This window comes from Eutrigla gurnardus, assembly GCF_963514095.1.
Source record: "Eutrigla gurnardus genome assembly, chromosome: 14".
Classification (NCBI taxonomy): Eukaryota; Metazoa; Chordata; class Actinopteri; order Perciformes; family Triglidae; genus Eutrigla; species Eutrigla gurnardus.
In genome coordinates, this window is record NC_139937.1 from 3140414 (window position 1) to 3162623 (window position 22210).

General features: G+C 43.2%; 3 protein-coding genes across 3 annotated transcripts; all 3 read right to left on the bottom strand.

The window, feature by feature from the left end:
- Positions 1 to 1053: 1053 nt before the first annotated feature.
- On the bottom strand, positions 1054 to 2066 carry LOC311024364 (uncharacterized protein). Its single transcript, XM_084026737.1, has 4 exons — positions 1990 to 2066; positions 1538 to 1692; positions 1397 to 1439; positions 1054 to 1162 (listed from the first exon to the last, which is right to left on the bottom strand). Exons 1-4 carry the CDS (start codon positions 2027 to 2029, stop codon positions 1074 to 1076), a joined length of 327 nt encoding a protein of 108 aa, XP_083882863.1. The 5' UTR covers positions 2030 to 2066; the 3' UTR covers positions 1054 to 1073.
- Positions 2066 to 6854, bottom strand: LOC311024835 (meiotic recombination protein REC8 homolog; the record flags this gene model as incomplete). Its single annotated transcript, XM_084027409.1, has 11 exons — positions 2066 to 2188; positions 2476 to 2638; positions 2751 to 2865; positions 2960 to 3038; positions 3139 to 3206; positions 3902 to 3989; positions 4316 to 4436; positions 4511 to 4583; positions 5437 to 5579; positions 5668 to 5736; positions 6799 to 6854. Coding segments are annotated over 11 exons (1098 nt in total), but the record flags the coding sequence as incomplete, so codon positions are not given.
- A 384-nt stretch (positions 6855 to 7238) lies between these two features.
- Positions 7239 to 21850, bottom strand: setdb1b (SET domain bifurcated histone lysine methyltransferase 1b). The gene is made up of 25 exons (XM_084026313.1): positions 21227 to 21850; positions 19858 to 20061; positions 19127 to 19290; positions 18989 to 19032; positions 17727 to 17853; positions 17459 to 17629; positions 17154 to 17355; positions 16808 to 16881; positions 15579 to 15769; positions 15312 to 15441; positions 14866 to 15106; positions 14134 to 14250; positions 13702 to 14002; positions 13311 to 13572; positions 12270 to 12360; positions 12062 to 12178; positions 11759 to 11928; positions 11371 to 11595; positions 11105 to 11275; positions 10362 to 10492; positions 10177 to 10196; positions 9910 to 10028; positions 9536 to 9792; positions 9338 to 9426; positions 7239 to 7609 (listed from the first exon to the last, which is right to left on the bottom strand). Exons 1-25 carry the CDS (start codon positions 21241 to 21243, stop codon positions 7492 to 7494), a joined length of 3753 nt encoding a protein of 1250 aa, XP_083882439.1. The 5' UTR covers positions 21244 to 21850; the 3' UTR covers positions 7239 to 7491.
- Positions 21851 to 22210: the final 360 nt, after the last annotated feature.

Sequence of the window (22210 nt, forward strand, 5' to 3'; positions counted from 1 at the left end):
AGATACACCGATAACAAATCTTCATTTGACTAATTGACTGTCATTTCATATGAATCACATTGTTTCGATGCGGGTCGGGCTCTTTTCTCTCTCAGAAACAAATCATCTTCTATCAGCTGGACAAGGAGTTGATGATTTGTTTTGGAGGCTCGTTCCCTCGTCACACAGTCGGATGCACCTCGTCGTACCTGACTCCAGGTAATATGAGAATGTCCCCATAAGGCTCGTCCTGCTGCACACGGAGCTTCCTGGCCGTTACATGCTCTGTGGACGAGAGTTTAAAACATCCACTTACTGCAAATAAAACACATCTTTACACAAAACAATGCAGGGACTAGAAATACTGCAGACAAGATGCATCAATGTATCAATATCCTATTAGACATTTTATTCAATTGAGTTTTGGCCTAAAATGTGTTTTTTCTTTTGTTAGGACAATAAATGAGTTTTGGCATTTGAATCTGGTTGTGTCCTTATGTATTGGCCTTTGTGGGGTTTTGATTTGGTGGCTGTAACAGACACCATTTGGTATTTTCAAAGAACCGTCTCCAATTCATGGATCAAAGAGCTTCCTCCGGTGTCGCTGCTGCAACACTAAGATAATTTCAACGTGAGTGACGGGATGATGGGATGATAACTGTAACGGATTTCTTACCCAGCAGCCTCTGAAAAGCTTTGCTGACGGTTCTGCGGTCGACCCCTGACGGGTGGAGAGACTGAAACACCACACCTCCCACTTCACTCATGGGCAAATCCGGCAGCAGCCTAAACACAAAACACAAGCACATTTATTATCTCCAAACCAAATTGAAAGATTGGTACATCATCTTGGGAGTTTGGACAGGGTACTGACAGTGTTGTGTTAACTGTAATTACCCAGGAGACTGTGCTGCAGTGCTCTCCGGCACCTCGTCCACCACCTCGTCCACCACCTCTGGGATTTCCTGCAGTGCAGAAGCCGGTCTGGAGACAGTGGACCTGCAAACACATCAGCAGGGATGCATGCACACACTTCACATCTCTCTTTCTTCTCTTTGTGGTTTGAAGATAATGTACTGTTAGTTTTGAGTTTCCTACCCTTCTTTCTCAGATTCCAACAACGGGGCGATCTCTCGAGTCACCTCCCTTTGGTCGGAGCCCTCCAGCAGCAGGGAACCATGGTCTGGACAAACACACAAACATACGCTTATATTGGTCCCCTGGAGGCTTGCCCTAACGCTTAACCATAAGTGATAGATGCCTAACCCCGACCTCTGACCTCAGCTTTGCCCCGGGGAGGCCACAAACCACTTTAGCTGGTGCTGAATGCAACCGCAGTCACAAAACCACTTCACACAATCTCACTCTCCCCGGTCTCAACTGGCTTACATTTAGTCTCCACAGACTCACACTCTACCTGAAATATCAAGCATCTCTGGTTCTGCCACTGCTCTGCGGACCTGTAATCACACAAAATCAGTTATTCATCTTGCAAAATGTCCCATCTTGTCCCAGCACGAAAACGCTTCACAGATATAGATGTGGAGTCACACGCCACCTCCATCTCAGGCTGCCCAGCCGGCCATGCCGCCTCCAGCTCATCACCCCCTCTTTCCTTTACGGGCCCTCTCCGCCCGACCTGCAGGTCCGAGTCCTGGAGAGACTGGATGGTCGCGGCCCGTCTCCATAGCAACTCCACCTCTTCATGCAAGGCTGCGGGGGGAACGAATTGTTTTGAGGTTTATTTTGGAAAAGGTTACATTTTATTGTAAAATAGCTGTAGGTGCAAATGCTTATAAATAAATATGTTTCTATCAATAAATCATTACAACACTTCAGAGACATCATCAAAAGCCTATATTCACACGTTACAACTGGTGCCACTGGGTTTGTTTTCTGGCATAGATCAGAGCGTCACAGGAAGGCTGTTCTTCGTGTTCTTTGAGTGTGTGTTTGGGTACTTGAGAGCCAGGAGCATCAAATCAGATCTGTGTTGTTTGTGTTACTAACTGGTGCAGGGTTTCTTGAAGAGTTCAGCAGCAGGGGGCATCCTTTCAGAAAGCGATGGGGGGAACAGTGCATGTCTGGTCTCAATCAGATGGTTGTCGATCTGCTGCTGAAGCACCTCCTGGGTGATCTGCGTCACCGGGTCAAAGAAGATCAGCTGCTTCTTCGGTCTCGAAGGCTTCGCCTTTGGAGGAGATGCATCCTGGGCATGGGAGAGGTGCATCAGATGTAGTCCAGATGCCTACTTTAGAACTTTTGGGTTGCCAGGTTGTGAAAAATCCCTTTTGCTCGTGATTACCCTCCAACAGAACTTTAAACCATTGGATCACAATATATTTAACAAGAGTGTATCAGCAATTACAAGTGCAGGCTTGATTGGCTTCTGTAAACAATCTTTATTTATTAACATGTTAACATACTAACTCGTGGTCTTTTATCAATGTGAATTTGATCTAAGTCATCAGTGTGCTTGCACACCACAAAACCCACCGACTCTGATGGTTCCTCGGCTGCAGGTGGCAGGGGGGGGACGGGGGGCAGAGAGACGGGGGTGAGCTGGTCTGAGCGGGGTCCAGGCTTGTCTACGTGCAGGTCTAGCTCCTCCTGAGGTAACAACGTGGCGTCCTCGCTGGAGAGAGTGGTGGGCTGTAATCTGACACAGGCAGAAACACAGTCAGCATGTGTTTGTGTGGACCGTGTGTGTGTGTGTGTGTGTGTGTTTGTGTGTGTGTGTTTGTGTGTGTGTGTGCATCTGCATCATTTACTCAATAGAGGATCCCGGGAGCTCTTTTGTTCCCTCTTTACCCAGGTCTTCCTCACTTCTTCCCCTCTCAATCTCCCTCTCTGGTGTCACTTCTTCTCTTGGCAGCTCCAAATCTTCTGTTAGAAAAGATTCAAGAAAGAAGAAACCTCACTACCTTTTTATCACCGTTGTCTCTCAAAGGAAAGAAGCTCTTGGTGTTACAACACAAACCTTCTGGAAAGTTATCCATTTGGGCCATGAGCAAGTCAATAGTATCTGGATGCTGATCGACAAGCTCCTCCCCCTCAAACTAGCAGTGAGAAGAAGAGAAGAGGCGGGTGCAGGTGAAGACCAGTAGTGTCAAAAGAAATATGCTACGTCTTTGATTGAGCATCTTTGGACAGTCGTACCTCTGCAGCGTGGATGGCAAGAGGCTCCATCTCCCTCAGGGTGATGCTGTCTGGAGATGCAGTTATGCCTGGGGGGTGGGGGGTGACATTCATTTCAAAAGTCCACTATTCCAACAGCTACACAACCCAGCAGGAGAGAACACATCGCATCAAGCTGCAATTAAAGTGCCTTCTCCTGCCAAGCCGAACGCGGCTGCACGACACTTCCTGACACGGCGGTGTTGGCCGCGGCCAATTAGGAGGATGTTGTTGAAAGCAGTCTGCTCTGCCCTGACCTGTGCTATCATGTCTGCTCTGTCTGTTCTGGGACCCGGTGGTATTCCTGTGCATATCACTGCACACAATCCAACATACTGTACATTTCTGGAGGTGTTTTTGTAAAAGCTGCATAGCTGACGTTTAATGAATGTCTATTCCCTTCAATTAGCATTTCAAGCATGCTTGCTGGAGTCACTCCTTCTGTTCATACTGGACATTAAAAGCTCCAATGTAAGTGATCGCAGACAGAAATCCAATCCAACCTCTGTGCAAATATACCTCTGTGTTGTAGGAAGCCTGTTGATGGATCAGCTTCATGTGCATTTTGTTTTATTTATTTGAGTTTATTATTCTTGTATTAAAGTATTGTGTTATCAGTTCAAGATAACCCAAGTTAGCCTTCAGTAATGGGAACTATGCCCATTTCAACCAGCTATGTGTCAGCAGTGTGGACATTCTGCCAGCCATATGAAGAGATCATTATTTTTACATCACGTCATCATACCGCTCTCTAGTGCAGCAGCAGCAGCAGTTGGGTCGGTCAGTTCAGGATGCTGAGGAGAGGTTTCAGGTCTCAGGTACATCTGACCTATCTGAGAGACACACAAGCTCATTTTATTATGACAAATATTAAGATGATTTCCAGCTCCAAGTACTCAAAGAAGAAAGTCTAACTGAATCGTGTGTGATATTAATAAGAAAAATAATAATTGATAATTCCCCTCAAATGCATTCAAGCTAAAGTAACAAGCTCTTTTGAAAATGTGAGGAGTATAGAAAGTACAGATAATGTAAAATAAATGTAGGGAATAAAAGTAAAATGTCAGAAAAAGAAATACTCAAGTAAAGACAAATACATAGAAATTATACTAAAGTCCAGTACAACAAAGTATCCTTCCTTATTTGGGTATGTGGGTACCTGCATCAGTGTATTGGGACTGGCTATGGGCTCCTGCATGTACATCAGCCCGAATAGAGGGTCGAGAGCTCCCTCTGCCTCCTCCATGAGAGACAGGGCATCCAGCAGGTCGACAGCCTGTCTGAGCAGCAGAAAGAAACAGCTTCACTTTGTGTTTCTGTTCCATTGTGTGAAATGTTGAGTGTCTGTTCTTACCTGCTGTGCCCATCCAGATCAATTTTCTGGGTCACTTGTTTCGTCAGCTGGCCCACGATGGAGTGAAGCTCCTCTGGAAGAACACAAAGTCAAATTGAAGAACCAGTTGCACTCAAGCCAGACTTGATGGAAATAGAAAAAAACCCGGGCAGTGATGTGGCCGCGTCCGGATCCGAGTCCAGATCCGAGTCCAGATCCACTGAGACGATCCAGTTCTATCATCCCTCTTCCCCTTTTTATTCAAAAGTAATTGTGTACTGATGTAATTCCCTCCTTTTCAAGCTACAAAGATTTACAGCTACACCCTGAGGTGGATGACGTGTCCTTTACCTGGAAAGTTCACCAACTCTTTTGCATGAGCAGTCTTTTTGCAATATGATTCTGTCTGTTGAATCGAGAGAAGGTCAAAATGGCCTTGATTTGTCTCCATCCCTATTGTGAACAATCCCGATTTCCATTCCTAGTTGTCCGAGGATCTACATCTATCATCTCACAACAGATGATGAAGAGTAGAAAGATATCGGGAGACTCAAATCAATTTCAGTCTGCAATTGTAAGAATAAGAGATTTGACTTTATTCTAGTAGTAAAGTAGCTGAAATAACTTACCTGTGTCTTATATTCAAAAACAGACCAATCTATAAAATGTGGGAACACTACCGGAGCTGCAGCGAGCCTGGCGTCTCCATCACGGTGCAATGATTTTCTTAATGCTCTTGTCATTGTAACGTCTCGTATTGTGTGTATGAATTTGAGCTGGTGGTCTGTGTTTCTGTTTCGTTGCTCATGTTTAGTCCTCTGGACTCATTTTCTCTCATGTGGATTCTACAATCTTCTACTTGTAGTAACTAAATACATATATTGCCAAAAAAAGAACCAGCCCACTTCATCTCTTCCCCCCAGTGTGCTGATCTGGAGACTTCTTACCCAGGAAAATGGCACACTGCCGGTGGTAGACGAGGATGACCCCATACTGGAGCTGGGAGGAGAGGTAGAGGGAGAAGCGAGGTCGAGGCAGACCGGGCCAAGGGGGCGGGACCTGCTCCAGCACGTAGTTCATGATGTCATCACTGTACGGGCATGAGCTGTATTGTAATTGGACCGCTGAACAGCTCAGCCAATTAGAAATATGTGACTACGACTAACACAACAGCTTACCAGGTTCTTATGACGTTGACTTTCAGGAAATCCCGGCGAGTAACTCTGATGCCTTTTGTAGCAACCAGCCTGAAATGGACAGTAACCAGTAAGAACTGGGATTTAGGCCGGGACTAGTCTCTGGAGAACCATTTTAAAAACACGGGGAGAAAAAGCCTTTTAAACAGCCGTCAGCCAACAAAGCTGAAGTTATGGGTTTTATAAAGTATCCTTTTGTACAGTTCATTTTTGCTATAAGTGTTCTCTCTAAAATAGTTGTAAAATTCCTGCTTCAAATTAACAAACTGAGAGCTCAGTTCACCATTAGTATTAGGATTAGATTAAATATGTATTTGTATTTTAAGCCTAAAATGAACAAAAATGTAGAAGAAACATCTTGCAATATATAGTATATATACACACACACACACACACACACACAGTATACTGTACTCTATGTCCAGGTCAGTAAAGCAACATTTAAATTGAAGCTGTAGGCTCCTCATTTTGGGTTTTTTTCATCTCTGTCATCATATGACCTTTTGCCCTCCAGCTCATGTTCAAAGCCAGCGTCTTAAAAGGAGACTTGAAAGGCTGCAGATGTTTTAGTTTTGGGTCTGTGTTGCCAGATCGTTGTTATTGTTCGCGGTGCACCTGCAGTCTGAGCATCCCTCCTCATGTCTTCACGCTGGACGCGTTTATATGACGGACTGTACGGAATCTGTGTTCTTCATTGGGAAACATGTAGCATAAGAAGAGTCACGACGGAGAAATGTTTCCGAGGAACCAAAAGTCGGAAGTTCAGGCCTTTATATCGATTATGAAGGTGTTCGATTACGTATTTAGTTATCAGGCCTTTCAGGACCAACCTCCAGGTCACAAACCGGCATCGTTTAAATCTCATAATCAATCACAGCCCGGTTTAAAACACCCCCATCAATAACAGGATCATCATTAATAACAGGACCATCATTAATAACAGGACCATCATTAATAACGGACTAGTCATCAATACCAGGGTAATCATTAATAACATGCTAGTCATTAATACCAGGCTATAACTAGCAGGTTACTGGCCGCGGACGCACATCGGAGCTCCACTAGCTCGTCTCCATGTGGAGACAAAGTAGTGAAGAGATGACTTTAACTCACCAGATAGTAGAGAAGCATCCTGTGTGTCGCTGTAGAACTGTGGGGTAATAAAACATGTCGGCAAGGCTCAGAGAATCGATCAACCAGCCGATGAATCGCAGATATTAATGTACAGCCGGGTGTCACGGTGGGACCAGACGATGCTGTCGGCTTATTTTGATGTTTTTGAGACGAGCTGATTGGTCAATACAGTCTCGTCTTCGGCCCATTTGTTGAACACATGGAGTATACACACGGTGCATCTTCTTTGAGAAGAGAAACGATGCTTTATATCATTGGCTGGTGGATAATTCAATTCTATTTATTCCAGGTGTATTGAACATCTGGGTTTATAATTCAATGATGTATTTATTTTTATCTGAACTGCCTCTACATTTGATCTTTTGCTTTTTTCCCCCGTCACAATATTTCCCATAAAATGAGACTAGTTCATATTGAAATCCTTTTTTAGTTGTTTCACAACTAGCTTTGATTCCTTGAAGACAACTGCATTTTATTCAGATGTAAAGAAAAACGTAATGGATAAAATGAGACAAATCAGGAAACATATTCATATAAAATAAAGGCAACAAACAGCTCTAATAAAAGACGGTTGAACTTTAAAAACAAAACAGAAGTTACAGTGTTGAATGAGCTCCTCTAAAAGGTTCCTACACATACAGAGAAGGCGGTGAAGTGTTTGGTGGCTGCAGATCACAGCAGTCTTCCTCTGCACTCAGTGGATCCACAGCAGCAGAGCAGCACCTTCCCCTCCACGCTGCCCACCTCGTAGTTGTAGTCCCAGGTCAGCTCTGTGCCGGCCCGGATCCGCCTGCACAAGGACACAGTCGGACAAGGTTCAGGACAAGAGCTTTTTAACATGAAGCCAATATAGTGGACTGATTACTGCCTTAATAACTGCATTCTACTGGATTAATAGCTGGAGTTGTTCCTGTATATAAAGGTCACTGTGATCCGAACACCCCATAAAGTCTGGCATCATCCTTCGAGAGACCAACGAAACTCACAGCCTGTATAACAGAATCTGGATGGACGATAACTCACGATGGTCATTGTTCATCTTTCAGTAGAATGGTATTGTGATGCAGTCATCTATCCAGATACCATGACACACAATTACCTTGTATCAACCTTAATTGATGACGACGAGCAATTATTAACTTATAAGAAAAACTAATGTGAAATATTTTCAAGGAATATCATGATATATTTTGACATCACATTTTGCATTACCACTCAATGCAATTAACTAAAATTCAACTGGCAACATTTCAGTCCCACGGTTCTCCAAGCTTTTAAAGTGGAGGTGAAATGAAAAATGCCCATTTAACCTTTTAAAATTACATGTCCGGTCTTATCATTGACTTGTATAACAATATATACAAAAACAATACATTTCTCTGTATTTCTATATAAAAAATCATCTTTTCTTCCTGTAAAACAAAATATGATGTAAGATTACATAAGCTAATGCCAACCAATAATATCATGACATGCATCAATCAATCTGCACTTTAAGCTGCTTTATTCTTATAAATGAATTTCAATTTAAGCCGTTAGATTTTGCACAAAATTTCTTCATTGAGAAAATACTTTATACATTAAATTCACAGTGTACAAAATAAGGTGTTTGTGTGGTTGTATCATACAGACTATTTATTGAATTACAAGAAAACATGCTAAATTATGATATAGTATATATCATATATCACAATTATGATATAGTATATACCGTAGATGACCAAATAATCGCCCGCGTGCAAATACGCGCCTGTGCTCTAATAGCCGCCGGGGTCCGACCTCATTTTGCATAATAAACGCCGGTTCAATTAAACGCCCGGGCGATTAAGTGTTTACCATAGTCTTGCACAGAAAACAAAAGTTTTTTTTTAACAGCACTTCACCGGCTCTCACCTCTTCTGTCAGTCAGCCCCTCCTCTCGCTCTCTCTCTCTCTCTCGCATGCAGGCGCGCGCACACACACACACACACACACAGACACACAAACACAGGCGCGCTAGACTGAGGGATATAGGGATATAGATAAATGCGCTAATGTACAGTGTTGAAATTACCGCGATCGACCCCCCCTTCCGTTATCATTCATAACACTGCTCTGATCAGCTCCCTGTGTCGCGGTAACACAGACAAACTGTCTTTGTATTTATTGTCTGATGTCAATAAAGATGCGTCGGGGGGAAAAAGTAGTTTTGTTCCAGTGGTGCTATGGTGAGCTCCTTGTTCTTTGCATGATGGTCTGGTGCTGCTCATTGCAAAAATAAATTGTAGCCTGTTGCAAATACGCGCCTGGTTCTTATAAACGCCTGGGCTCCAAGTCGATTTAGCATATTAAACGCCCGGGCTACTAAATGGTCATCTACGGTATCATAATTTATATATATATATATATATATATATATATATATATATATATATATACACACACACACACACACACATATATTATATTATATGTCAGCAACATATGAAATTACCTATATCGGGCTCGAATCTGTGACAAAATTGGTTTCAACACTCACTTGCTGGCAAAGAAGGCCACCCAGGGAAACCGCAGGTCATGTGTGTCCACAAACACATTCTGGACGAAAAGGTTGGGACTACAGCTGTGCTGTAACACAAGGAGCAGATGGAGATGATGAAATAAAAGACAAACACAGCAGAACATAATTAAAGTGATATCAGATGGTTCCACACTGAGATCCTGTAGACACACTTACGTTGAGGTAACGCCCAAGGTTCCCTTCCAACTTGGCATCGATGATGTAGCAGGACTCTTCACCGTCAAAGAACAAGCGGGTGTTTCTGTGATTGTTCTCCCCGCCTCCTCCAGTCTGTCCCTGATGGCCTGCTTTTCCTCCCTGGCCTCCCTGCCCTCCCCCACCTCCAGGTGTACCTGACTTCACCATCATCCCATGGCTGCCCTTTAGGGCGATGCCACGTGTTGATTTAACCGCTACCTGCTTCTTAGTCACACCTGGGCCAGGACGGCAGCAAGCAAGAACCAAGAGAGAGAACAGTCAAAACCATGCAGGCATTATCCGTGTGGTGCAAGTTCAAGAATGTTCTCATTTCCCCCGTTCCTTCTCCTCACCTGGGGCAACTTTCTCTCTCTCCTTGTTGTCATCAGATCCAGAGCTGATGGTCTGAACATCATCGCTGTCAGAGACGGTCATCACATCCTGCCTTTTCCCGCTGTCTGGCTTCACGTGACTGCAAGAAACACAAAGTTAATCTCAGCAGCAATCTAACTTTATGTGACAGTAATGATGACAGAGTAACCATATTATTGTTCAATTAAATATGTTTCTATATCAGAAAAAATATTCATATCCATTCAAGCGTATTTTTGGAAACACACCTTTTGCCGTCTCCGGATTCCTAAGATGAAAAACAGAAAAGGAAGAGTTACCGATCATGGTGCCAGAAAATCAGCAAAGGTCTGATGAGGGGAAGCAGCAGGAGTGAACGTACATTATTGTGAGGCTGTGCACACAGAGCTCAGCTCCATGACACACCCTTCCTACTTATCTCCTCTTCACTCACCTTCTTCAGCCCATGGCTCGTGAGCCAGGAAGCCACTTTGCTTTTCCCCGTCTCTTCTGGCATGGACGGCGGCTTATCGTCATCAGTTCCTCTGGCTGACGCGTTCAATCCATCTTTACTGTCTTGACTCCCTGGGGAGTGAAGGAGGGACGTGTGTGTGAAGAAAAAACACAAATCTTCCAAACCGACCTTTCCCTTTATGAAATGAATGCAGATATTTCCCCATAATGAGAGGCTTGTTGGGAAAGGCAGAAACATATGGAAATGTAAAGTTTTTGATTTGGGCTTTAACAATTATTGCATGCAACAATTATTTATAGGGAATATCATTTTGGGAGGGAATATCTGATTCTCAAGTTATGTTTTGTAATTGCTCATTTTGTCTGACTGGAAAAAAACACATTTTATTTCAAATGATAAGAAATTTATAAAAGCAATAACTAAACTAAAAGTTTTCCCTGGCAATTTCTATTTTTATGTTAAAAGTTAAAAATAATCATTCAGCAAAATTGCTGTCATTCACTTTCTGTTTTTCATCACTCCTGCTTAGTTGCTGCCTTGTACTTTCATTTTAAATGCCACACAGTGCAGTCAGGTGAGGGATGGAAAGGCTTTCATACACCGGATGATAGATACTGGTATGAATCACTCGTACTGTGCATTTAACACACATATCCAAAAACACACCAGGACCACAACCAAGTGGATCCCTCCCACACCCTGTAGTGGTGCCACCAGCTCACCTTCCTTGTTGCCCTTGACCTGACCTCGCGTGGTGTAACTCCTCCACACAGAGCTGGAGTTGAAGTAGTTCTCTTTCACAAACGTGTCATCTGAACTGTCACTTTCGTCTTCGCTCTTTGAATCTTTGTCATCGTCCTCATTGCTGTCTCCCGATGAGCTTGGGCTTCGGGCTTTGATATTATACAAATGAATTAATGAGCATGAAAAAACATCCATGTATGCATTAGAGACCACCTTGATCCTTCACCTGTGGACTTGGACTCACCCTTTTTGGCCCGTATCCTCGGAGGGTGAGATGATGCTAAAGCAGACGGTTGAATTTTTATCTTCGACACGTCGACACCACTCCCCTCGCTGTCCGAACAGTGAGCCTCGCTCTCATAGCCCTCTTTGAAATTCTCCACACTCTCTATATGGTCCAGATTAGCGAAATACTCGTCGCCCATCTCTAGACCTTCCTTGTCGGCGAAGTCATCTGTCAAGATTTTACCTGGTAAAATGGAAGAAAAACAAAGAGGAAGGAAAAGCTCACTTTGCAATCAAGTCATCTGATGTTGAAATGAATAAACTGATGAAGACGTCCACATGTGTGCCTGTTTTCCACCATGTCTGTGCTTGCAAAACCATTTTCAGAAGTGTGTTCCTTTCCTTACCGGCATAGATGCAAACAAAAGAGCCCTTGGCGACGTCATCCAGACAGCGGATGCCCCAGCCTTTGTTCTGGGTTTTGAAGAGCTGCAGACGCACCTGCAGGCCGTGTTGCACCAACCGGTTGGTGCACATCTGAGCACAGCATTTGCACCGCTTGTTACACTCATAGATCCTAAGAAAGAGCAGGCGAGGAGAGAAAATGGTCTATGAAACTAGACAAACTAATGAGTATATTCAAGAGTAATTCTCTACTTATGAGGATATGAGGAGCGAGAGTGAGCTAGTCTTTGTATACGATGTCTGACCCTGTAGGGAGGCACTCCTCTAATCGTTTGTGCAAAAATCCAGCATTTGGGTTGATCTGTGCCCCTGGAGTACAACCTGTAGCCTGAAGGGTCAGCTGGTGGCACGAGCATTTGGACCTGTAACAAACACACAATCACATGTGTTCAGAATATTAACAGAGGGAGAAATCTGAAAAACGATGGGTCATGGGTGAACAACATCACTAACTTGTCTCGACAGCCGTCGGTGCAATCACACCCAACCAGGAAGTCTGGACTGGTGTTGATGTCTACTCCATCTTCAGGAATACGCTCTTTGCCTTGAGGAGAAGAGAGGAAGCAATATCTTATTCCACAGTGATTTTTCAAAGGGGGCAGCAGGATCCCATGTACAATCAGCATGCAGCAATCCACCCACTAGAGAACACCACCAGGATTAGCCTGCACAATATAAACCGATAATGACCCAACTGGACAGACTTGGGTGCACGACAGTATAATCCTGTTCAGTGTTTGTGGTCAAAGTGGAGGACAACTCACAGCATCACACCAGACAAAAAGACTAGCGTGTCACTATTTTTCTCTCGCCAACATCACAGATATGACAACCCAAAAGAGCAGACAGCTGCACGACTATAATCATGCAACGAGTTGTGGTGTTGTGGAGTCAGGAGGAGTAACAATACACTGGGCCCCTAGCACCTCCTTCTAGAGACAAACAAGCGTGCATTGGTCAGGGTGATAAATTAAGTCTGCCATGTCTCACGGCATTTAAGACTACTTCCCTGATTTAGCGTTGCACAGCTTTTTTTTAAGGACCAAATTTGATGCAGCAGAACCAGGGATATCATCGTTTCTCTTTTGCCCAAAATGCACCTTGAGAGACCGTTCAGTCTGAGATTTGGATAAATTATGCTATAAACGCTAATTAGCCACTAATCTCAAGTAGATGGAGCAGGAGCAGGCTAAAGAGGTCTGGTAAACTCACTGCTTTTTAAATCCACACACACTTTTTAAAATTTCCTTCTGACCAGATCTACACGATGTCAAGCCATCATTTCATACAATTTTACATCATTTGCACAGCTCTCTCGGTAGCCACATAGGCATTTTTTCCCACGTATTCAGTTGCACTGACTTTGATGTGTAAAAATCAGTGGCGCTCCAACGTTGACGCAGTAATCATTTCGAAGGAAAAACAAGATTTTGTGTGGTCTGTTCCCAGTACAAGCACAAATGAATTTGTTAATCATTTGGATCTAGCTCTTACTGTAAGCTACTTTAGGAGGCGGGGTGGAATCGATCTCGTTGACGCAGGACAGCGGGATGTCCTCCTTTCCACTCGTGATGTCGGGAATGTAATAGAACGGCCTCTGTGGCTGGAAGGGCCGGTCCACCAGCACATAGGGGTCCAGACAGAACATCTCTAAGAATATAAAGTCACAGCGCGTCTGGAAGAGGTAGTGCTGGATCTCCGCCATGTTGCGCAGGCAAAGCCCACATGGAGCCTTGTAGATCACGTGGAAGGACATCTGAGGGGTGGACATGCAGAAGACAAGAGTTCACAGAAGTCACAGAAACCTGAATATTTCAAGGTTGGAGAGAAACTCTAGCTAAGAGCTTTATATATCCTCTACATTACTCTAATCTTCCTTTATCACCTTGCGGTTGACTTTGCGTCGCCCCGTCATGCGTCTGAAGTCGTACAGTAACGGTGTGAGGAGGGGGTTCTTCCCTCGGTGCATGTCGGAGTTTGCAGGTCGGACGCGATTCAGACATGCAGGCTGACAAGTGTGAACCAGGTAGAAGATGCGGTCCGTTGGGGCCCGGTACGAGGCCTGGTGTGGGATGGTCGCCACTGTGTGGGTCATCGGAGGGGCAGGGGAAGCCAGAGAAGGCAGTCTCTGATACGACTGCGTGAAAGCGGGTGTCGTAACACTTTGAACACTCAAAATTCTTCCACTAGGAATCAACAAACAAAAGACAAGCAGAAAAAATCAACTCAACTCAAATTTCTAAGATTAGATCACTTTCAATAGAACTTTTCTTTTTTCTGTGGCACAAATAGCAATGTATGAACTATGAGGACTCACCTAGCCAGGTTGCTGGGACTGGAAGAAGCAGACTGCATCATGATTTTGGAGGCATGAGTGCCTCCCACTCCGGGGACAAATGGAGAAGTACTCTTCTTTGCCATCTGATGTTTATTGCTTGAAGACAGCAAGGAAAAAAAATAGACAGTCAATGTATAAAGTTTTCACTTCCTCCCAAATGTTCTCAGTTTAAAAGATCAACTTAGCAATGTTTTTTCATAAAAAAGCATCAAACTAAAATGATTAAGGGTTTTTGATTTCCATCAGGAGTTGTTGGAGCTGACAACACACTTTATAAAAGAAAGATGCGGACATGTTTGCCTTCTTTAAAAAGTCAGAATGTTGGGTTTTTTTCTGCTTGTTGTGCTGCCATCACTGGTGGAAAATAAATTCACACCAAAACCAATCACACCCAGCATCACCGACCACCGGGGAAACAAGAGTCTCCACCTTTTTCAACATAGTATTTGGTCAGATAGAAAAGATAACAGCTTTGTCGGTGCAGAATGTCACATGAATGAAAGATTCTCTGTGTTGATCTCTGTGAGGACGAAGGGTCATAAGAAGACACTGATTTCACTTTGAAATTAAACTGTGCTCAGGCAATTTGGTTGCATGCTTGAAACTGTTCCATAAAAAGTTAAATTATTCCTCAGCTTCAGCTATTCTTTGCCAAGTGTACACCTTTGAACAAAATGCCCTTCTGTTAGATGTTCAGTATGCACCACTTACTCAACACGAGGAGGCTGTGGAGGCTGTGGAGGCTGAAGTATCTGTAGGGTTGGTTGGGCTTGTTGGGGCTGAGGGCGCTGTTGCTGTTGTTGTTGTTGTAGTAATTGTTGTGGTTGTGGTTGTTGTGGTGGTGGTGTCTGTGAAGGCTGGCTGGGTGAGCCTGGCTGCGTTTTGACTGGAGAGGCTCCAACATGTGCGTCGCTGGTGTACTGCACTACCGGACCTTTACACCTCAATGCCCCTGGAGATTGAAATGGACAGTAAGAGATGGATTCAATGAAACGACAGAGCACACATGAATGACACACGAGTGTGCTAAAACATGGCATATAAACAGAAAGCCTAAAGTAGTGTTCTCTATTTTTGAGTTATTTTAAAGCACAAATCACAGCGGTTTAAATGGGGCTTTTTGACACAGATTAAGAGCGAAAAGGGTAAACTGTTACCCATGTTAGGTCGTGTCCTCTGCTGCCCGGCCAGCTTCTTCTCCTGGGTGTTGGCGGTGGTCATCTTCAGGTTGAACATTGGCTCCAACCTGGTGGAGCCTCTATAAATCCACTCACTCCTCTTGTCATCCTGATCAACACATAACAACGAGAAGTCAACAGCTGTACTCATCAACTATTACCCAGTGCATTTGTTTAAACTGGATACAGGCTGACAGCTGTCTAGCTATGCAAATGTTATTTCTTACATTTTTGACACCGACATACCAGAAAGAGGATCTTGACCAAGCTTCCATCCACCTCCTCCACTTTGCTCTTCCACCAGGTTCCCTCCCACTCTGTCTTGATTATCTGTCCGACCTTTAGGAGCACCATAGGCCTGCTGGGATATGCAGTGATGTACTCCTCGATGAAGTCTCGACACGATGCATCCTCTATGTCCTCCCAGGTCCGCTTTACTGTGAAAACAAGAATAATCTCACTCTTTAATCATTCATTCTTGCTACAAATTGCCTCTCAAAAACCTACAGACAACTTAACGCAGGATTAGGCCAACTTGTTTTACAGCTGCTCATCAGGTAGAGTTCACAGGCATCGAGCCGTGGCTGCTGTAGGCCTAGACTGCTGGGGGATTTACAACGATACACTGAGGTTCTCTCTCTCTCTGTGTGTGTGTGTGTGTGTGTGTGTGTGTGCAAACCCGGAGTCCTTGTGGTTCCCATAGACCGTGGTGAAACTGATCCTGACTGCACCGCTGCCGAGGTCCTGTTTGACGTTCACTTGTTCTAGTATTATTAAGGCGGCTGACTATTGATTAAAGAAATTGATTAAATTCCCTACTCTCTACTGTTACATACCGGACTACTCACAGGATTATCCTGGGAGTCTGGCTATGCTTTCTGGTCCAGCAGAGTCCACTGAGGTCCTGACCGATGCAGACTTCTAACTGGCCTGATGATGGAAACACCATATTGTAGCTCCAGCTGCTGCTGTGTGACTGCTCAGCTACTCCTGCTTTTTGGTCTACGGCGACTTGGTTGGGATGGATCCATCTAAACGTGGCTGTGCCTGCTGCTATGGACTACTACTGCTGATACTACTACTACTACTGTTAATATCACTACTACTGTTCATATCACTACTACTACTAATACTGTTCATATCACGACTGTTAATACTACTACTACTACTGTTAATACTACTAATACGGTTAATATTACTACTACTGTTAATATAACTACCAACACCAAATGCAGATGGAACCCTAGATCCTGGTTTGCTCCAGATTTCTGCCTAAAAGTCTGTTTAGGTCGTTTTATCTCGCCACTGTCGCTGTAACTCTGCTCCTGGTGACGCTGGGACTCTGAAAGTCATTGACTTTGAAAATCATGATCGTCTAGTCTCCTGCACTGTGTATTAAATGTCCTTAGATCACTTTTGTTGTTATATGACACTATAAATAAAATTGAATTGAACAATGAGAAATTGACACTTACATGGTCGGCAAACTGGATGGAGGTCAGGAAGTGTCACATATGAAGCATAACCATCATCAAAGAAGATCAAAAACCTGAAACACACAAAAGATATTAACTTACAGTTCTTGCAAATAATATTCATTGTATAGTTTGTCCCCCAGTGAGCACATTTTTAATTGTAGAAAGACCCGAGTTGCATTTCTTTACTAGAACATTTAAGGTATCAAAAATGCTCATGTTCATTTAAAACATTAATGATGACCATTACAGTTGACATATCAGATTTTGAAACCCTCACAAATACCGTGTTCGTAGAGCTCTAATATGAACTGCACATCCCCACCCTTCAGCTCTGTCCACCCACCTCATACGGTTCTTGTTGTTGGGCATCTCTGCCACGATTCCAGCATAGAGCCACACCAGGTTGCCGTCCTTGTACTTGGCGACGACCCGAGCCCCGACATACAGGATCTCCAGGGTGGGGTTGTACTCGAAAGCCACGTGATTTCCAGACAGCAGACTCTTTCCTTTATCAAACTTGACTTTATACTTGAAGATACTATTTCCTGAATCAAGACAGATGGTGTGTTATATAGAATACATACCTTAAAAAAAACAACAGGAAACCTACAGAACATAAAAGAAGAACGAGATGTTTTGGCTACACACCAACAGGGCTGATAGCAACAAGGGCGCCTCTGTGCCAGGTCTTGGTGCGTTTCTTTCCCAGAATCATCATCCCGACTCGGAGTTCATCTTCTGTCACGTTTGGGTTCGGCTGGGTCATGGACTGAGAAGGCACCTGGGATACAAACACTGCTGGCACTGACGCCTGAATACCTGGAGGGTTGGAAAAGTCACGCATGCTGTAAGCGATAAATATACTTCTCCCACAGGAATGATGGATGTAATATTAAGGACATATGGGTGTGCTTGCCTGACTGGGAAGGAAGCTGTGACGGAGATCGGAGCGATGGTGCACCTGGTGAGGCCTTGGTGACTATGTGGACCAACTTCTGCACCTGCTGGGTGGTTTTCTGTAGCGCAGTGGAGGCCTCTTTTAACTGGTAAATACACGGTAAACATATACATCATCATCTGCATACACTGAGCATCGATCACCACCACAGATTTCATGTCAAACCCACAATATCCATCGTTTCCCTTGTAAGCATTTCCACGAGCAGTTTAGCTGTGAAATCAGACAGCGTACTACAGTCCCACAAGCCTAAAATCACACCTACATGCACCCTAAGTAGGCTACTGTTAATTTCTTTTTTTGTTTGTGCCATAGTAACACTGATACACCTTTTTTCATACTAAAATTGTTTCTGCACCATTTACTAATTTATTGTCATTCAAAACATTGTTTCCCGTTTTCTTTACCTTTCATATATTTTAGCATGAATATATTTGATTTAAAATGCATGTATATATAGTATATTACAATGTACAAATTCATTGTTATGCAGATCGAGAATCAGGGCACATTTTTTTTGTTTGGGTTAAATACTTTATTATCGAAATAGCACATTTATAAAACTACTCTTCGGTGTGCAGTGGAATAGCAGATACTATGTTTACTTGTATTTTCTTGTAGCGGATAGTATCTAAAGATATGACAGCCTTTGACATGCTGTAAGTAGGGCACATGATTCAACTAACCACAAGGTGGGTGCTACAATTAAAGGGCGTAAGGAAACTGGGGGTGTTGTGATATTTAGTTATTCATGATAACTGTGATATTTTGGATGGATGTAAATAAGACACAAATGATAAGATTGTGTAAATAATTCAGGGCCTCTTAAATTACGCTTTTGTACATTTATTATGGTCACAGACTCTCTCTCAACATCTCTACAGTCATATTTTGAGTGTGATTAATTCGCCCAAAAAGGAGGCCAAATGCACAATAAAAAAAAGATTCTTATAGATATTGTGATAATATACTTATTGGGAAATATTTTGGTCACGATAATCATGTAGTGAAAATCTGAGATCATGACAGATGCCATAATGTTTCGATTGGCTCAGCCACTGCATCATTTATGATATGGTATTTGTCAAGATTGTTTTTCAAGATGTTTTTCACACGATGACAATATTTCAACTCATCCAAACTCCCCTCAACCACACAGCTGACAACAAACATTAAGAAATGAGAACAGTGTAAATACAAATAATTTCTATTGTTCTCACCACTGGATCTTTGCCAGGAGTGACGGGCGTCTTTGGTGGAATGACTGAAACATTATAAAGAACAGCAGATATTAAATGACCTGACTGTTTTCACGTTGTTGTTGCAATGAAACTGCGACTAAAAGTAGAACGACTTACGACAGCCAACAGCAATGACATCATCGTCATCATCGTCATCTATTTCGATGACCTCAGAGGACAGCACGCCTGCTCCCCCCTCATCATCTGAGCTGCTCTCTCGGTAAACAAGACCGTTTTTCTGGTAAGTTGCCTTCACAAGCTTCTCACACTCCAGTATGGACCTGAGGTTGGTGGAGGAGAAAAAACGTGAGCCTGTGAATTACAGCCGAACCGAATCACCGCAGACACTAAACAGGTGGTGTAGCGTTGATGACCCCCTGATTCAGCAGCAATGCTAACATTGCTACGTATTGATTGATTTAACCTTTTTCTCTCAGTTAGCATTTGTAATTAAAGCCATTCAGTACAACTCATAAAAAGTGGTTTTAATCTAAAAATCCTTGAAATACTTTATTGTATATGAACAATGAGATTGAACTTTGGAGGTCAAGGTCATCACTTGACAGAGGTGGCCCAGTGGTCGTCTGTCATTCAGCATCGTACTTCTGTTATTCAGTACGACAACAAAAATGCTGTTACACCACAAAGGCCTCCGTCGTGCAGAATGATAAACACAATGTTATGTGCTTTCATAATTAAATGAATGTTCATGCGCATTCTGCATTTTCACTGGACTGGAACTGAACTGACTCCTGATGATGTACCATAAAGTCTTAATCACACAACTCTAAATAAAAATAATAAAAAAACCTAAACAGACTTTGGAGAAAGGCTCATGTCACACTTACTTGTTGGCATCGTTGAGAAGCATGTCCGTCCTCACCTCCTCTTCTTCTTTCTGCTCCACCCATTCCTGGAGCTCCGTCAGCTGAGCCTTTTTCTTCTGCACAATCTCGCTCTTCTCTACGACATCATCGATCCACTTCTTCAGCTCGTCTAAAGAAATGCCCAGCTCTTCCTCCAGACTGGAATCCCAGCCATCCACCTCCATTCTGAGGAAAGAAAACAAAAACAGGACATGATAACATCATTTTAAATACCTACACATAAGTCTTCTGTGTCTCTCATAAATGCAAAATCATTAATGCAAATCATTCAAAGGTTCAATTAAAGGTACAACAGTATAGGTCTACTATTACTGTTACTAATGTAACATGCCACTCTGCAGTCAAAGTATCAACAGACGACAAGAATGTATTTGATCACCTCAAGCTTGTTCTGATACTCTTAAAGGGACTAACAGAAATTACCCATATTGTTATTATTAAATTTATTTGTAAATTGAATGTTTTCTTGATATTTTTGGTGTGTTTTTACACGTGAGATCTGATACACAACACTGAAAGATACGTCATTGTAGACACCAGTTATTATCGCATACCCTTCCATCAGTCATTAATACCACAGTGGTGAATACACGTCACTCAACCCAAGTCGTAAGCCTGCAAAATAAATGCTCTGTAATATCTGTCAGCGTTATCAAATTCCAAACATAAACATTGCTGCATCGCTGATTTCTGCCGCGTCATGATACACGGTGATCTGCGGTGGAGGAGGTGCCGCATCACTCCATCTACAGCATCAATGTGAGCGCTGCAGGCTCAGCTCATCAACTGGGTTCTTTCGACCTGACTTCAACATGTTGATGTTGCCTTTGCTTACCCAGGCATGCAAGTAGAGTCGGTGCTAATGTGGCACATGGCTGGTGATGTTGTATATTAAAAAATAATAATAATTAGACATCGTAAATGTAATCATGTATCAGCTGCAACAGCCCGATCGGAAGATTCACATGCTAACGTTGTTACTGATTACACACAGGGGAGAGAGTGAAAAATCAACATTCAGTTAATAACCGTCAGCTTGATAACTTCATATCTGCCGACGAGCGTGCAGACAGGTGCTAATTCAACCCGCCACAACTTCACAGAGACTTAATGAGGAAACAAGCGCCGCATTGAAAAGACAACAAACTGAAGCTCGACACCAGTGAGAGCGTGCTAGCTCGTTAGCCTAGCATTAGCATGGCGAAAGCCTCATCTCTTGACTAACTTGTATGGGTGTCTGGACGAACAAACAGCACCGTGTCCTATGGAGTTGCTCTCAAAGACAACAACGGACGGTGAACTTAATTTAGAGACGGCACGTAACACTCACCCCTCGCTGCTTTCCATCCTGTCTGCTCGCAAAGACGAGCCTAGCTAGCTAATGCTACCAGCAAGCTACAATAAGGAGCGCGTGCAATGTCTCGCGGCGTAGCAGAGGTGAGCGGTGTTATTGCGCTCTGTTGGTTTCTGTGAAGGACACGAGCTCCGTCCACGCGGGTTATTCAGGTGTTTAAAACAGATATGCACTTGAGCTACGCGACGCTTGCACGCTTGCCGTGCACAGTGGACGGCTGCGGGCGGCGAAATGTATCATCACGTCGGGATGATGTCTCCAACTTCCGCGGTGAAGAATACCAACATGGCTTTAAACGTTTTAAGGCTTAATATAAATGTCACTTTTTCAAGTTAATTAACAAGACTGTGTTTGTAGAACATTCACATCTGACTAAACGGGACAAGCCTGTCCATTCGTTTTAATAACTATTAATCAATAATCATTAATGGCCACTTCAGGTTGCACATGCACTATTCTATGAAACTGCTACTATTCGACGGCTCACCACTGTGAATCACCAACACATGCCACAAGGGCACAACCCCAATTACATTTGTTCAATAACGAGTAACTTGCATCAAAGTCTGCCAAATATCCAAAACATGGTGTGAGAGAATTTGGGGCTAAGAGCAAAAACATCTGTTTAGCATTATATGTCCGTCCTTGAACACTTTGAAACATCTGTGTCCTGTTAGGGTGGAGGGACAGCTTTACACAATATACATTTTGGTGTGATGAATAAATAACGTATTGATTGTGGTCAGTCTTGTATTCTCTCTAGTTCAAGTCAAAAGTTTGGTTTTTGTACTTGACATGATATAAGGTGGAAAAAATGTTGGTTGCCTCCTAGTGAGATGTCATGGAATTTTAAATGGATTAAAAGCACATGCCAGAGACCAGTGTTCACTGATGAAACTATTGTTTTATTTACTAAACCAACACGTATTACTATATATGTTCTACTTTATTCAGATGTTA

Bases quoted from the DNA above. Each gene is read 5' to 3' on its own strand.
- LOC311024364 (XM_084026737.1), bottom strand. From the start codon at position 2,029: ATGCCCCCTGCTGCTGAACTCTTCAAGAAACCCTGCACCA. The intron at 1,440-1,537 runs GTGGCGTGTGAC...GTGTGATTACAG, and splicing joins CTGGGCAGCCTGAGATGGAG to GTCCGCAGAGCAGTGGCAGA. The intron at 1,163-1,396 runs GTAGAGTGTGAG...GTGTTTGTCCAG, and splicing joins AGAGATGCTTGATATTTCAG to ACCATGGTTCCCTGCTGCTG.
- setdb1b (XM_084026313.1), bottom strand. The intron at 14,003-14,133 runs GTGAGTCCTCAT...GTTGATTCCTAG, and splicing joins AGTCCCAGCAACCTGGCTAG to TGGAAGAATTTTGAGTGTTC. The intron at 9,793-9,909 runs GTGAGGAGAAGG...GTCCTGGCCCAG, and splicing joins GAGAGAGAAAGTTGCCCCAG to GTGTGACTAAGAAGCAGGTA.